We start from the raw sequence: 15,993 nt of genomic DNA, 5'->3' as shown, positions 1-15,993 counted from the left end.
TACAACAGCATTAGAGTAGTCCGAAAAAAAAACTGATTTTTTCAAGTCTTTACATTAAAAAAGAGAAGACCACTTTGTTTATTATCTTATCATCTTTCTTTTTATCTATATTATGTAATAAAGTCTTTAGTTGTTATATATTTTCAATTTTTAGGACTTATTCGTATAATTAGCCTTACGTGTTATGATGATTAACAAAATCAATTGCAGTGGAACGTATTCGAAAATTATTCATTAGAAGCTACAACCAACCTATTACATGAAACTAAAAACATTCAAGACTAATTTCATATATTAGTATATATGAACAATAAGGAAATAAATGCAAAGATCATTGAAACAACTTGAAACAAGTCCTTAATAGTCTTTGTCATAGATCTTAACAGGCGCTTGAAATTTACAAGTTCGTAGTCTAAATCTGTGTTCGGAAGTATCAAGTGTCTCAATTGAGGCTTTATTATACAGAATAACAAATATTTTTCGATTACTTTGGCTTCGTAAAAGACTGAGTAGTATATTAGGTACATTATGACAGGGATTGGATTTTTAAAGATATTGAATATTAATAAGGACGGATAAAAGAATTATGAAGAGTATAAAAATGTATGAGATTGTGTGCTAACGACGGGCACAAGTAGTCAACTAGTCGTGGTACGATATCAGCATTAAGTCTATTATTCCCAACGACTAATATTTTTTTTGTAATAAATAAGAGACGAATGTAACTTTCCCGTAGTCATTGGGAATTTACTATTATATTTTAGATGTAAAAAAACCCGCATCACTAAATTTATCCCGACACTACTTTGCTAGTTTTTGTTTGGCTTGATGTGTAATTTAATACAAATTATAAGCTAGGATAGTTTTTATTGACCTCGATGTTGGAACTAATGAGCCACCGGCACGGCACGGCCGGGTCAGTTAGTACTTATATTCATGTCATTCGTGACTAGAGGGGATGCCTCTTGCCTCGTGCAGCGAGGGTGCCGACTAGGGAATCAATATTAGAAAAATGTTGACATCGATGTCGACATTAATATATATATATCGAAATATGATAAATGCCGAATGCGCAACGTCGATGTCGGAAAACATCAAAGTTGTTTGGCCCGAGTTTCAGTTATTTAGCTTTTAGGATTTGTTTTTATGTTTTACGTATCAAAATAAATTACGAATATATTATTTGTCAATATTATCTGTAACTTAACATGGACGTTTCGATATAATTAAATATTTGTGATCAATGTAAAATACCGAGTAACCCCTAGCAGTGCCTTCAGACTGAAGTCGTATCAGTTATGGAGGACATGGACTTCCGCTACATAAGTTCAGCCGCAGGTTTGGAGTGATCTTTGCACTCGAACCCGTTTTCATTATATGAAGTAAAGATATGTATAATATACTATAGAATTACTTTAATTTTATAGTATGTTATACACATAAGTTAAAAAAAATGCGATCTATGCGAAAATATCGATGTCTATCGAGCATCCCTAGTGTCGACTAAGCAAGGAAATGCAGACTTTGTTTTTCCGTACACGTAGGTGTGTTTGGCACATATATTCAACACTTGGAAGTGCGAACACTGCTATTGGCTTTATTTTATATCGCTAAATTATGAATAACTCAAAAATTTTTCGGAATTTAACTTTAAAGATAACGCACCAAAGTCGACTTGCCAATATTTTAAACTTGCACTTTTGGCGAATTTCGAAATTAATGATGTGTATTATTATGTGTACCATGTATTAGTTTGTTTTGTCTGTATTGTTATATTTATATATTTTCTGTTCATATGTTAGTAAATGTTAATTATATACTTTTCCGTTATCTCACGATTTTATGTTAACACCAATTTATTATACTTATATCGCAAATAATTTTCTCTGCATTATTCATGGTTGACTGGTGGAAAACTCCCGGAAGTTGTTAAGTCCGTCAAATGACTACCTTTTGTGTTGTGTGCATTAACGTTATATGTATAAATGATATAGGATAACTTTAATAATATGGCTGATAATAATACTACAGCAATCAAATATGATCATTTGAATGTTTATCGTAATAAGACAGGAAATAACTTTTATTATTGAAATAAACGAATCAAACGGTTGCCTATTATAATATTCTAGTATCACAATACTTTTTTATAAATTGATGCTAATTATAAGACAATATCTTAAAATCAATAGTTTTGTATTGTTTGGTAGTTTGTATTAAAATAAAATCATAATCATGTAGGATTATAAAACCCCTGAACCAACCATCCAAGTTTCTTGTCCCATAATGACATACGTCCTTTCCGAATTGTGTGGTTTTAAATTTATTAATGAAGCTTATTTTAATTAATTCTATTCCAATAATATAGAAGCGAGCTATGGATAGATTAGAAATATATTTACTTAACAGACGTTCGTAGACGCCTCTGCTGTATGCATTCGACGTTTACCTTACGATGTTGATATTATAAAGTCAACTATAACAGGACTGTTCTAATTATGAGAAGACGGTGTAGATTTAAGCTTGCAGTGAGCTTAATTTCCAATAGTCAAATAGAAACTATGACGTTTCTAACACTAAGTTAGGAAAGTTATACGTTGTTAATTAAAATGTAATCCAATCCGTTTTTGATCTGTTTATTGCCTTTTACGAATAAGTATGAATTATAATAGAATAAATGAAAAGTATACCAGTAATGACAGTATGACAGTAATACAAGAGGTCAGATTTGGCAGTTAGAGGCATTCTTAAATGTTGTCGTCGTGGGGAGCATAGTTAGTATAAAAGAGAAGAAAAGTATACCTGTATGAAAGTAATATAAGAAGTCACATGTGGTAGTCAGGCATTATTAAATGTTCAAAACGTGATAAGCAGAGTTAGTATAGAATACATGAAAAGCATGCCAGTATAAAAGTAATACCTGACGTCAGATGTGGTAGTCAAAGTCATTGTTGAATGTCGACGTCGTTGTAAGCCGACGTGTGACATGCCCACAATTCGCGTTGCATATTTGAATTCAATAAATTCCTGGCAGGGCGTGAATCTACCGCTGTCTGTCAATTTCGGTTTTGTGTTTTTTATCAATTGGCCAGTTAGAAATATTATTTTTTACACAGTTATTATTGTTTAAATCTGATTGGATTAATTTTCGTTTGATTCAATTTTAAGAATCCCTTTTGGGATCCATTTTCTCAAATATCTTCTAAAGGCCATAAAGTAATAAATACAAAACAATGGCTCATTTCAAAAATATGTGTATGCAAAGTTATCATTTGTTTTCTAGGTATTTAATCATCTTATAATTGGTAATCTAATACCAAATATTCTCAGAAAATTATAATATTGCAGTAGGGTTTTAGATTTTAACTTATTTTTCATTCAATCTTACCAATAATATCTAAACAAATTGTGAATATTAAGCTTGTTTACATTTTATAGACTTTTGTTCGCTAAGACTTGCGTCGTGAAGATAAATTACCGGCGAATAGACATTAAAGGGCCATTAATGCAAGAAAAGCCCACAAAAGAAAATTGATGATTGGATTCTTTTCACGATGCTAACACTAAAAGCGCTGATTCAGTTCATAGCTAAGTATAAGGTGGCTACTGGAGATATATATTAGAACAATAGTCTCGTATAACACTGCCTTTATTCGATACAAATCTGTTTCTAGCAGTTTTAACGCACTGCTTCCTATTTGTAGCGGGTTCGATATCTAGTAAAACACAAACATCTATATATTTCATGACCACATCTGTTTATGTTGTCTTATGGTTTCATTATGTCTATTGCTTATAAAAAATACTTTTATAGCTACCTACTAACAAATGACTTTTTTATAGTTGTATAAGATAAAATATTTAATTTATTTGGTTTTAGATTTTTTTACGTTGTGTATTTAAAATAAGTTCTTTCCAAATTATATTAATATCTTATAATTTAAAAAATTAGTTCTTTATAAATTATAAATATTATAATTACCAGAACAAAATAAATACTGTTGTTTTATTTTCAAACTGGTAAACATAGAAAAAATCAGGTAAAAACAAGTTTCATCTGCTAACCTCAAAAAATATTACAATCAAAAATTCCCCGCCAGAGATGATTTCTTATTCTTTGCGCCATTTAAATTCGTTGAGAAAATTAATTAGATCTTATTCGTGTTTTTAGAAACTTAAAACATCGAGTCCCGTTTCGGTTGACATTCGTGAATGTTTAAACAGGCTGTTCAAAGAATACCTTTGAATAATTAATTACGTCTTTACAATTCGATTATTTATTTCTAGTATCTAATCTATGTTTTGTCGTACCTATATTTAGCTCATCTAAGCTTTCTATAAAGACAACTGTAAATAGAAGTTGTTATTACGGGGCATTTTTAAATTACTGTAACGTATTAAGTGGGTGAACGTTGATGAAGTGTGACATTGTATTTCAAGGGAATGGAGGAATCACAAAATCGTGTAAGAAATCGGGAAATCTACGGTCCCACGTGTTATCACAAAATCTAAGAATCCAGGGATGGGCCTTGGATTCTTAGATTTTGTGATAACACATTTTAATATTAGTATAAAAAACAAAATGTTACTATCAGAATATAACCAACAATTATAGAGAACAGAGGTTTTAAAATTACTATAGTTGGTGCGACGTAATTTTTGATGACTCCTTATAAAGAGGAACATTTAACAAATTGTTTGTGACTGTAAATATACGTAGCATGAAAAAGTAACACTATTAGACTCAGATATAGGCTCATAGGCTGTTATTATAAAAAAAACTGTAATCCTACAATAATTACATGTAAGAATCTAATGGGCGGGTAGACTAATTTATTTATTGTTAGTTGAGTAACAAAATCAATCAGTCACAGTGATCGTAGTAGACCAGTCTCTACAAGCTGCATCTGTTTACGAAAATAACGTATAAAGCATTATGCTTCGATTTAGAACATGGCGACATATGTTACACTTATGTTCCATCACTACATTTTCTCTACAGTTATTAAACAGGTTACAGATATTTAAACATTTATCAGACATAGATATATATATATATCTTGTGTTATAAACGTTCAATTAAATTACAGTGGAATCCCTTTATTACGGCTCCGTCTATATTGACCAACCGCTTAAATGAAGTAATTGGAGTGCAAAGTCTAGTTTGCATATAAAAATATTTATAGCAAAGTTCGAATAGATATAATAACTTTGTTTATGGTGTCATGTCTTTTATTATAATCTATTTTAATTAATTATATGCAATATAAAAATATCAATAAAAAATATTTTTTATAAAAGACATGTACATTCATTACACATTTCCCATGTGTAATGAATGTACATATCACAGTTATTATTCTATGTATGACGTTTCATGTTATAGTTAGTTAGTGTTGCTTATTTTCTAAGATTATGATTAGTACGAATGGTTTGGCACATTGGTGGCTTTATAAAGGGGCTCTAGTGTATCTAGATACATGACTTTCCACATTTTCTTTACAGTTGCTTCCGCACCACTACTACCAAACTTAAGTTAAACCGGAATTGAAATACGCATACATATCTAACTGTAATGATAAGTGTCCTAAAGAACCTACAAATAGTGATTATATACCGTAAATAAATATACCGTAGATTTTATAAATTGATCTATATTGAACTGTTTTTCATACAAAGATATAAAACGTTAATAGTGCATTGAGTTTGGTTGCCGACAAGATGTTCAAACGTAGTCAAAGTTCGATGGCAGATCGAGGGTCGAAGTGTGTGTTGCTTATGAAGTAAGGACTAGTACAACAATGTTAAGCCGATGGAAAAGTAAAGACAAGTCGGAAAAATCCGGCAAGTCATCAAGCTCCAGTGGTAAGAAGAAACGAAAAGGAAGAGACAATGGTAAGTGATTGTCGATAGTGTTACGCTGCAAAATGGTATATAGTAGTTAGTTGATGTTGTGAAGCATGCTGGCCGGATTATTTATAATACCTATATCAGTTTCATTTTCTATAATATTTTTTAATTGTTTATAAAATATTGCTAGGATTTTTTTATTTATTTTAGTAATAATAATAACACACAACCACTCAGCTATCAAACCCTAAATAATTTTGTAATAACAGAGCTTGTACTAGGGGAACTGAACAACTGATGAGGAACATAATGCATATTGAAAATACCTAGACGAATACAAACAGCCATACTCATGGATACAAATAATATAGCGACGAAGACTCGAACTCTCGCCCATGACAAGTAAGTCGGGTGCCAAATTGTTATACCAACGATGCCTTGAGTACGAATTTAATGAATGAAGTTTAAGTATTATCTAATGACATAGTAAATACATTTTAAAATGTTTAGAATAAAAAATAATGGCAATAGTTTTATAAAATAAATCCCAATACTTTTATTGGAATAATCTGCATAGTTTACTTTTAGCATTTTAGATTTAAGTCTAACAATATTTTTCCTAATAAAAGTTATAGCAAAATTAAAATATATATTTATTGAAAAGCTCCACATATGTATGTAATCGTAAGGTGTGAAATGAAATGTAAAATGAATATTTTTTTGTTTTATCTCAATGATTTTCATACGTAATAATTAGAGGAAATATGTAATGTTATAACTTTTTTATTTATAATTCGAGTGGAATCAAATAAATATCGTACCCACATCTGTAAATGCTTTAATCAGCTTAGCAAATATAAACGCTCTGAAATAGACAATAATTCTAACTTTTGGATTCTTTTACGTTACAAATTCCACCATTTTTCTCATATATCTTCAATAGTCAGATAGCGATCAGTTATATTGCTTACTAGCTGTTCCCGCGACTTGTCCGCGTGGAATTTAATTTTATTTTTCTAAAAAAATTTGCTCCTAAATAAAAGTAGCCTAAAATTCTTATTACATTAGCTACTTGCCAAAAAAAGTCCCGTCAAAATCGGTCCAGCCATTTCAGAGATTAGCCGCAAACTAAACTGACCGACAACCAGACAGTATAGTATATAGTAAAAAACGGTTATTTAAGTATTACAAACAGTCACTCCAATTTTATTTATATGTATAGATTATATATACAGATTTATATAATAGTTGAGTATACTAAAGGCTAGCTTAATGCCGCATAGTTTTCTCTTGGTTAATAATATAACAGCATTGGCAAAATAAAGTATTGTATTGTATTGGGGTAAACAATAGAGGAATTAATTGTATTTAGCGCCCCTAATGTATGCATCTATTGTTCCCAGATTGTAATGATAGATTGCCTCGATGGCTCGTTATGAAAGCCAGGCATTTTATATATTTTCCAAGACTAGTATTTAAATAGTCCTTATTATGTTTAACTTATCGACAACCGAATCAAATTTTCCGAATTCGTTCGCTTCAATGAACTGTGATACAGAAATCATTCGTTACATTTTTTATTAGATTGGTTTGCTTTTAAAAATGTTATTCTGATATAGGTAGAGTTATTATTATGCTTATTATAAGTCTGTGCGTTTATTATATGTTAGAAGATAGATGGAATAACAGATTTTTTTTATCTGGTCATGCCTTATATCTTAGGATATACATACACAAGCCCTTATAGTTCCCGTGATTAATGACAAATAAGCTTCAGTTGTAAAATTGTGTACCAAGTCTGAAGCACTGTCACCAGGAAACAAAGAGAAAACTCTAAATATATATTTTGAACTTATCATATTATTTTGATCTGACTAAGTAGTTTAACGAATAACTGCAACAAAACGGTAATAAACATAGAATGTACTAAATAGTATACCTGTTGGGTTACGAATCCGTATAAAGTAATAAATAAAAATAGAGAGTGGACTGTATATATTGAAAAGCAAATAATGTATATATGGAAAAAGAAAGAGAAATACGATTTCACCCGGGAAGATTGTCTTCCACACTCCGAAAAAACGAGTAAGAAACGAGTTACGAACAAAGTAAGTAATGTAACACTAAACTTACTTACCTTTGCTCAGGAACGTCCCGATGTGTAGTACAATTTCGTGGCCTCGCACTCTAGAGTGTATATTTTCATAAAACCAATTATATTGGAATATAATTAAATAAATATTTTTTTTGCTTTATATAGTTAAAAATACGGAGCGTCCTTTTTATTTCAGTTCTTATTTTCAATTGTTTTTTTTTCTATATTCGAAATTTAAGCGGCCACATGTTTTTATTTGTGGCCAGTATTGCCAAGCAAGTAAGCGCTCTAGTAAGCAAGCCGGTGATACAACCTGTTTAGACTAAGGAAGTTAGCAATACGGAACAAAACCAATAAATGTATGTAATGTGTAAACTAGAAATCGTATATTATGCTAAGAAATAACTTTATTCTAAAAATTGTAAAGATATAAATTATTTGTATTTAATATTGACTTTTAATATGATTGCCTGTAAGAGTATACTTAGAAAAATAAATATTTGAATTTACAATTTTCTTCTTTGGGAAATTTATTACGTGTCTAGTATTCAAATAGAACTACCTATTGGCTTGGTATATATTGAATTTCCCTATAGCTTTTATACGACACGTTCTGTCACTCGCGAACTATTGCGGGACAGCTAGCGGGCGCAACCGTGAGTGATTGCATTTATCTCTTTTTTGTGTTCACGTATTTCGAACATGTGAAACATGACATATCACTTTCTTTTAAAATTGTATTTATTTTCCACAGATTTTATTTTATAAAGACATTTTTGTGAATTATAAATGATTAATCTTAATCTTGATAATATTATTAACGCGAAAGTGTGTAAGTATGTTTATTACTCTTTTACGCAAAAACTCCTGAACGAATTTTGTTGTAACTTTACAGTAATATAGCTTATGTATCAGAATGACATATAGGCTATATTTTTTTAATGAAATTTAACGTGGGTGAAACCGTGGGCACAGCTAGTCATTATATAATCATGTCTCCATAGTCGGAACTCCACCATTTTGCAATGATACTTAATTGTTTAAAAAGGACGCACCATTTTTTGTTGTTCCATTTGTCTACATTTATATAATCATTATTTCCTGTGTCAAAGCCGATTCGCTCGAGAAGGATCGTGCGTGTAAAGATAGCTTATCTTGCAATCCAAAAATTAAGTTCAGTTGGAAGACTTGATAGTATAGTCAGAAATCCGCTAATTATAATCGCTGCTAATCGACAAATTCCAATAATATCCCTATTAATAATAATCCAAAGTAGGTACATAATAACAGAAATCTCACATCATTATATCACGATTGGGGCAACACTAGTTTGTTTTATTTCTGAGGACTACAATGTTGTACCCTATTAAGTTATATATCTTACACAGTATGATACTATCATCAGAAACAATGACAGTGGTCTCGTGGTTTAGCACATCGTCTCACTACCGATTGTCGCGGGTTTGCAGTACAAATATGTCATAACTAACGCGTGGAATATAACTATAAATCAAAGTAGTCTAAGTTACTCCTTATTACATCAGCTACCTACCAATAAATGTCCCGTCAAAATCAACCCAGCCAATTCAAAGATTAGCCGGAACAAACTGACAGACAGACAAAAATTGTAAAAAATATTATTTTGGTGTATGTACCGCATTTATATTCATATGCATGTAGTAAAAAACGTTTATTTCAATATTACAAACAGACACACAATTTTATTTATGTGTATAGATGATTACTATTGTTTGTATTGATCTGGGTGTTCTCTATGTAATCTTTATACATGTGCATTTTAAAGAAATTTATTAAATATTCTATCATTAGTCTACTGACTATAACATAAGCTAACCTACGCTGAGCTTAATGCTAGATGGCGCTGTGTGAATTGTAAAAATAAAAAAAGTTAACTTCAAACTTATATACTAATATTACAGATAGACTGGACTAATATTACATACATACTTCCGTGTATATCTGCTTGTTATGTATATAATCTATTTAAGTATCTACATTTAGTAGGTCTGTACAAGTGTACAAGCTCTGCTCATTTTGGGACAATATGGCGCAGTGTGAATGGTCTGCATTATTATTATAAGCATATTGTCTAAGCGGCAAGTGGCAGGTATCTACATAAGCTGATACAATAGCATCAGTACAGAGTGTTACGGCCACCTATTTAATCTCTTGTGACTTTTTTATGCGTATAAGCCCGTTTATGGTAATAAAAAGGACATAAAATGGCAAGTTATAGCACTTTATACCAGTTGATGTTTGTTTTTAGTGTACAGCCTAGTGTCTGTTTTTTTTTTATTGTTTTCTCGAAATCGGTTTATTTAATGTTTATTTGTTAGTATTCGACAGTAGTTTTATATAACTGATATAATTTTAAATTTATAATCTTGTATTAATGTTTTTGTTTTTAGGTTTTAATATTGTTATTGTTTTTTTTTATTTTATTTTTTTTATACCACTTAGGTAGCAAACAAGCATACGGCCCATGTGATGGTAAACGGTTACCGTAGCCTATGGACGCCTGAAACACCAGGGGTGTCACATACGCGTTGCCGACCCTTAAGAAACCTTAATATACCCTTCCTGAAAACCTCCATGCTGTAGTCTCTCGAGAAAACCTCGGCAGGTAGTTCATTCCACAATCTAAGTGTACGCGGGAGGAAGCTCCTCTGAAACCGCACTGTCCGAGACCACTTAGTTTCCAGCGTGTGGGGATGAATTCCCTGTCGATGGCGAGCGGTGCGATGGTAAAAGGTACCCGTAGGCATCATGTCAAACAATTCATCAGAACACAGTCCGTTGTATATTCGGTATAACACACAAAGCGATGCGAAGTCTCGCCTCAAGCTAAGTGGTTCGATACCGTTAGAGAGATTGGGATCATCGACAATTCTCATAGCACGTCTCTGAACCGAGTCAAAAGGACCGAGCTGGTATCCAGGTGCTCCTGCCCAAAGATGAGAGCAGTACTCCATGTGCGGCCGAACTTGCGACTTATACAATAGAAGTCTCTGGTTCGCAGTGAAGTACCGCCTCGCTCTATTCAGCACACCGAGCTTCTTGGACGCCAGCTTGACCTTTTCTTCGAGGTGACTACGGTACTCAACTGTGATAGAGATGTCGACACCGAGAATCCCAATGCTCTTAGAGATGGTAATGGACGTGTTCTGGAATTGCGGAGCCACAGCAAAAGGAGTTGTCTTAGCGGTTAATATAGTTATGTTTTAAACAATTATGCTATTATGTAGAGTAGACAAAAAGTTATATCTTAAATCGTTTATTAAGCATTATATTTATATATTATTACTTATAATTATTTATATACTTGTATCTACTGTTACTGAACCTGAATATAGTATCATGTTAAATTACATGTCATCGTATTATGCAGGATAATCTCGCAACACCTCCCTTCATTGTTCTCTGTGTGTCTACTTTGCAATAATAGCGTACGGCACTATAGTAGGAATGGGTAATTACAATCACAGTGTTGATTCGTATATTAATTATATGAAATGTAAGAAGTAATTATATGAATTGTTGAATTCGAACACATAACACCGAGACTGTGCTCAAAATTTTTAGATATGGGTAAATTACTCTGAATGCTAGATATTTGTACGTATCTGCTAATAATAATTAACTAAAACTAATTAGTTATCGAGCTTCAGTTTCATATAAATTATTTATTTCAGAAATATTTCATTGGTACTGCCTATAGTTCTCTATAACTATTCGTACTAAGATAAAAATACAATAGAAAGTTATCTGTATTATCTGAAATAAAAATAAATGTTGTAGCAGGACAGTGAAGTGCATTTTGGTTTAGGACTAACGTCTTCTACATTCCTAACACTCCAAAGTACAGTAAAATGACGCTAAATTCACTCACATTTGTCCAGGAACGTCCCAATGTGTAGTATATATTACTCCAGAGTGTAGATTTATTAAAGAGCGTCCTTTTTGTTACTGTTCTAATTTTAAATTGAATTCGTTTTCTAAATTTAAATAGCCATACGATTTTTCTTGATGGCCAGTATTATATTTACGCGAACATGTGATACAACTTACATTTACTTATAAGTGTTCAGAATACAGAACAAACATTATCGCGATATTTTAAATTGAAATAGGCGTCCCAGGAAGTAGGTATTTATAAAACGGCAAACTTTGTATAGAGTCGTCCTTATCATGATACATTTTCATAAATTTCAGCTACTGAGTAATTTGTTTCGTATGCTATGTTTACGTTGAAAGTCAAATGACAGAGTATGCATGGTACCTTACCTTACCAGAGTAGTAAAGCATTAGGGGTACGATAGTATTACGAGATGACCTGATGTCTTGTCATAAAAGTCATCCAGTTTAAATATAATATTGGCCACGAATTTTTATTAATACTATGACCCTTTGTTCCAGAAGAAGACTGGCATGGCGATGGTTCCAGAATCGATGGTAAGTCACCAGAAATAATTTATTGACTTTAACGAAACAGGGTATTTTAAAATAAGTGTTTTGTTATGAGGATCCATTTCACAGACTTGTTCATACACTTTTTGAAAGGTGTAATTACATAACAAAAAAAAAAGAAACGCATGTGGGCGCAGCTGGCGATGTTCACTAGTATATATATATATGTTAAAATTGTAAATATTTATATCGTCAATGCAATATTATTTATAACAATAGATAAATGTCTATTACGATTATTTTCTGTGGATATATTAGGTGTAAATATAATTTATTGTCGTTTTTACATTCAATCGGATCACAATATTACGTAAATATTATTACGCTGTTATGGAACAGTAGTATGCTTCATCGTGATGGACTATTTTTTTTATTTCCACCAATGCGTATAATAGAATTAATTAATAAACAATATGTAATACATTAAAATATAATTTCTTTATTGCTAATAAGAATAATGAAATACGTATTCGACGCCGTTTACAAAGCCATTTTCTTAAGCATTTCTTATTATACAAACTACATCCCACAGCGATATTTGTGTAAATCACATTTTATTTTACTCACTAATAATATAGGTTTCTATAAATTTCCAATTGGTTTACCAATACAAACAGAAATATTACTACTGTATTTACTTTTAATTTTTATTTGTAATGAACGTGAAAGTTTAAATATGAAATATTTTTGTATTTTAACAGAAAGTGGTATATTTCTGAATATAACGTAACTTCAAAAGATTGCCCAACTTGCGCATTTAATATGTCTTTTTGAGACCTGTAAGGGGAATTTTATTTTCTGACTGATAAATTCCTGGAGAGGCTTTTAAATGCGGAAATATTTTTATTTAATCGGAATATTGCAACGGCGACTCTTGTGGTATGCACTTTATAGAACTGAAGATCAACTCGACTCTGCAGCTCAAAGCTGGGATAAGTGTTTCGATTTGATTGCTTTGTCCATGTAACTCTATGAAATTGGATTTTAAGTAGCAATCGTTTAGACTCCGCAAAGACTAAATGCTTTGACAATGTTCTTTGTCCTCAGAAGTGCAATTGTGAAGCTTTAGTAAGTAATAAAGTAAGGATTCTATGGTCCAGTGGATTTGTGTAGTGCTTTACTTAATGTGATTGCTAGGTTGAATCTTTAACAATTATTATAGTCTTCTTGTTCTTGTTCTTTTTCATTAATAATTAAAAAAAAAAGTAACGTGTAATTCTAAACATCTTGTTTAGAATTGTTAATTGTTAAAAATCTGTAGAACATAGCTAGGTATATCAAAAATAGAAATGGAGGATGTGCGCACTCTAATTCCAATAAAACAATGTTTTTCAAACTAGTTCAATTTCGAGCGAGCACTTTTTAAGTGGAAAAGTTCAGTCGCCTAAGGCTTTCGGCTGACACAACAAACTGTGTCAGTGATTTTAAAGAGATATCGTAGTATATTGTATTTCTTTATAATTGCGGTGTACCAATAAATAATTCTGTGTTTTCTTTTAACCCCGCTCGAGCTGTGTGACAGTTTTAATGTAGAAAAACAAGAAAGTTTCTATCTATTCTTTATACATCATATTCTTCTTTACTAGTACACCCTCTAAACGGTTTGCTCTATAAATAATTTCAGAGTAGAGCCTCCATTTTTACCTTGGGGTATGAAAATAGCTCACGACCTACTCAGACCTACTAAAGATTTGATAGAAAACTCGGAAGCGTTACACTACCAAATATAGGATATTTTTTTATATTATATATGCAATATATGAGTTTAAGCAAAATCCAAAAGATTATTGAAGACATTTTAATAAATGCTTTATTCATATTTATAAAATATTTGCAACCACTACTACACTCGTCTTGGTCAATGCTTCAGTCGAAAGAACTGATCTAACTGCTGTAATTTGTAAAGAAAACTTTACTTTAATCTTAAACATAGGCAGGTGTATAGTAAAATTAACTTGCACAAAGGATTAACACAAGTCAATAAACAGCTGATGATTACCGCAACATTGCGCGCATTTAAAATGTCTTTGACATCTAATCTGAGATAAAAGGAGGCCACAACCCATTTGCCGCTTTGAAATCAGAGTAACTGTTCCCAAAGTAAAGGTTAAAAAGGCGTGAGTTAATAATACTAATCCACAAACCCTTAATGGATCTAATTTATTAGAAGCTTTTAAGTAGCGCCTCTGAAAGTACATGCATACACGGCATATATATATATATATAAATATATATGCCGTGTATGCATGTACTTTCAGAGCCATATACCATGGTAGAATTTGTACAAAATTATCTGTGACATTTTTAGAACTCTGTCCATGTATAAGAATGCATGTGAAAGTACATAGGTATTTACATCAAAAATTAGTTTATAAATTTCGCAGTCTGTTTTTCTGTTTCTTTGTTCTTGCTAATAAGAAATAGCTGCACCGATTTTCACGTGACTTTCACTTGCAGATAGCGAACGTTATATAACTTGGATAGACTAATTTTATTTTAGAAATTTATGTTAATTATAAAAAAAAATCTATACAAATTGAGCTCTAAAAATTTACATAGATTACATTCCTATATTTTTCTTGATATATATATCATTACCATTTATGTTCTTGACGTCGTACATATCCAGTTAGTAGAACTAAACACCGTCTAAGTTAAAGTTTTCGCTGAAGTTCCTGCAACACGAGTCTTGTGTCTACTGCAGGTTTCGTTGTTGTAAACTGTTCTATAATACTATCTATAATTATCATATACATATAGGTATACAGCATGATATAATGTATGTAGCGTGTGTATACTATAACAAATTACATACTTCTTTTTAGGAAATGGTCGCTAGGAAAAACGTTTTAATAAAAAAATCTTACGTTCATAATAGAATAGAATAGAATAGAAAATCATTTATTCAAATAAACTTACATTGAAGCACTTTTTAATAGTCATTACATTTTTTAATCTACCGCGACTATCTATAAGCGACTAAAGTGTCCTATATAAATAAAGGATTTTTTTAATTTGAATTTAATTAACTATGACTGAAGTGGCAACTGTACCCGTGGTAATCCAACAGTACATCGTCAACGAATAGCTGTGGTGTTTTATATTTTGTCATTCCTGAGAATTACGATGTTATGTAGCGTTTTCGTTTTTTAGTTTCATGTAGCGTAACTCTTTCGTTATGTAGCAACTGTTGTATAGAAAAAAAAACAGAAAAACAAAAAAATATAGACACGCCTTCATATTTACATATTTTATATATATAACTAGCATGTAAGATAATTAAAATATATTGTTATTATTATAGAGCGAGGAATCGATATTGCAATTAATTAGAAGTAAGTATAGCGGTGTGTTAAACGGCTAAATCATCGATGATATTATTTCGTATATGGACACTAAAAGAGAAAATTATTAGACATGTTTAGGGTCCGGAAATCTTATATGATAATTTTATACTATAATTTCATAAGTATATAACGTTCCTATACGAAATTGACGTCAGAAAACATAATTTACGACAAGAATGGCGCCAACACGTATTGTGCTTATTGTGAATATTG

General features: G+C 31.3%; 1 protein-coding gene across 14 annotated transcripts in view; it reads left to right on the top strand.

Annotated features, from left to right (window-relative positions):
• LOC131853076 (coiled-coil domain-containing protein AGAP005037) overlaps positions 1-15,993 on the top strand; it is a 275,367-nt gene that overhangs the window by 101,944 nt on the left and 157,430 nt on the right. For 10 of the 14 annotated variants that reach the window (XR_009357971.1, XR_009357972.1, XM_059203879.1 and 7 more), the window contains exon 3: positions 12,383-12,418. Coding sequence is in view for 12 of the 14 variants with exons in the window: in XM_059203879.1 (XP_059059862.1) it covers positions 12,383-12,418 (36 nt within the window). In the remaining 2 variants the exon portion in view is untranslated. Of the gene's footprint in view, positions 1-5,505; positions 5,896-12,382; positions 12,419-15,993 lie in introns of all 14 variants that reach the window. The other 4 variants (XM_059203882.1, XM_059203883.1, XM_059203885.1 and 1 more) reach the window with 3 other exon arrangements.

Source organism: Achroia grisella, unplaced genomic scaffold (genome assembly GCF_030625045.1).
Source record: "Achroia grisella isolate CSIRO2021 unplaced genomic scaffold, CSIRO_AGI_Agris_v1 utg874, whole genome shotgun sequence".
NCBI classification, from domain to species: domain Eukaryota; kingdom Metazoa; phylum Arthropoda; class Insecta; order Lepidoptera; family Pyralidae; genus Achroia; species Achroia grisella.
Note: the sequence above shows the minus strand (reverse complement) of the source record. Positions and strands in the feature narration are given on the sequence as shown.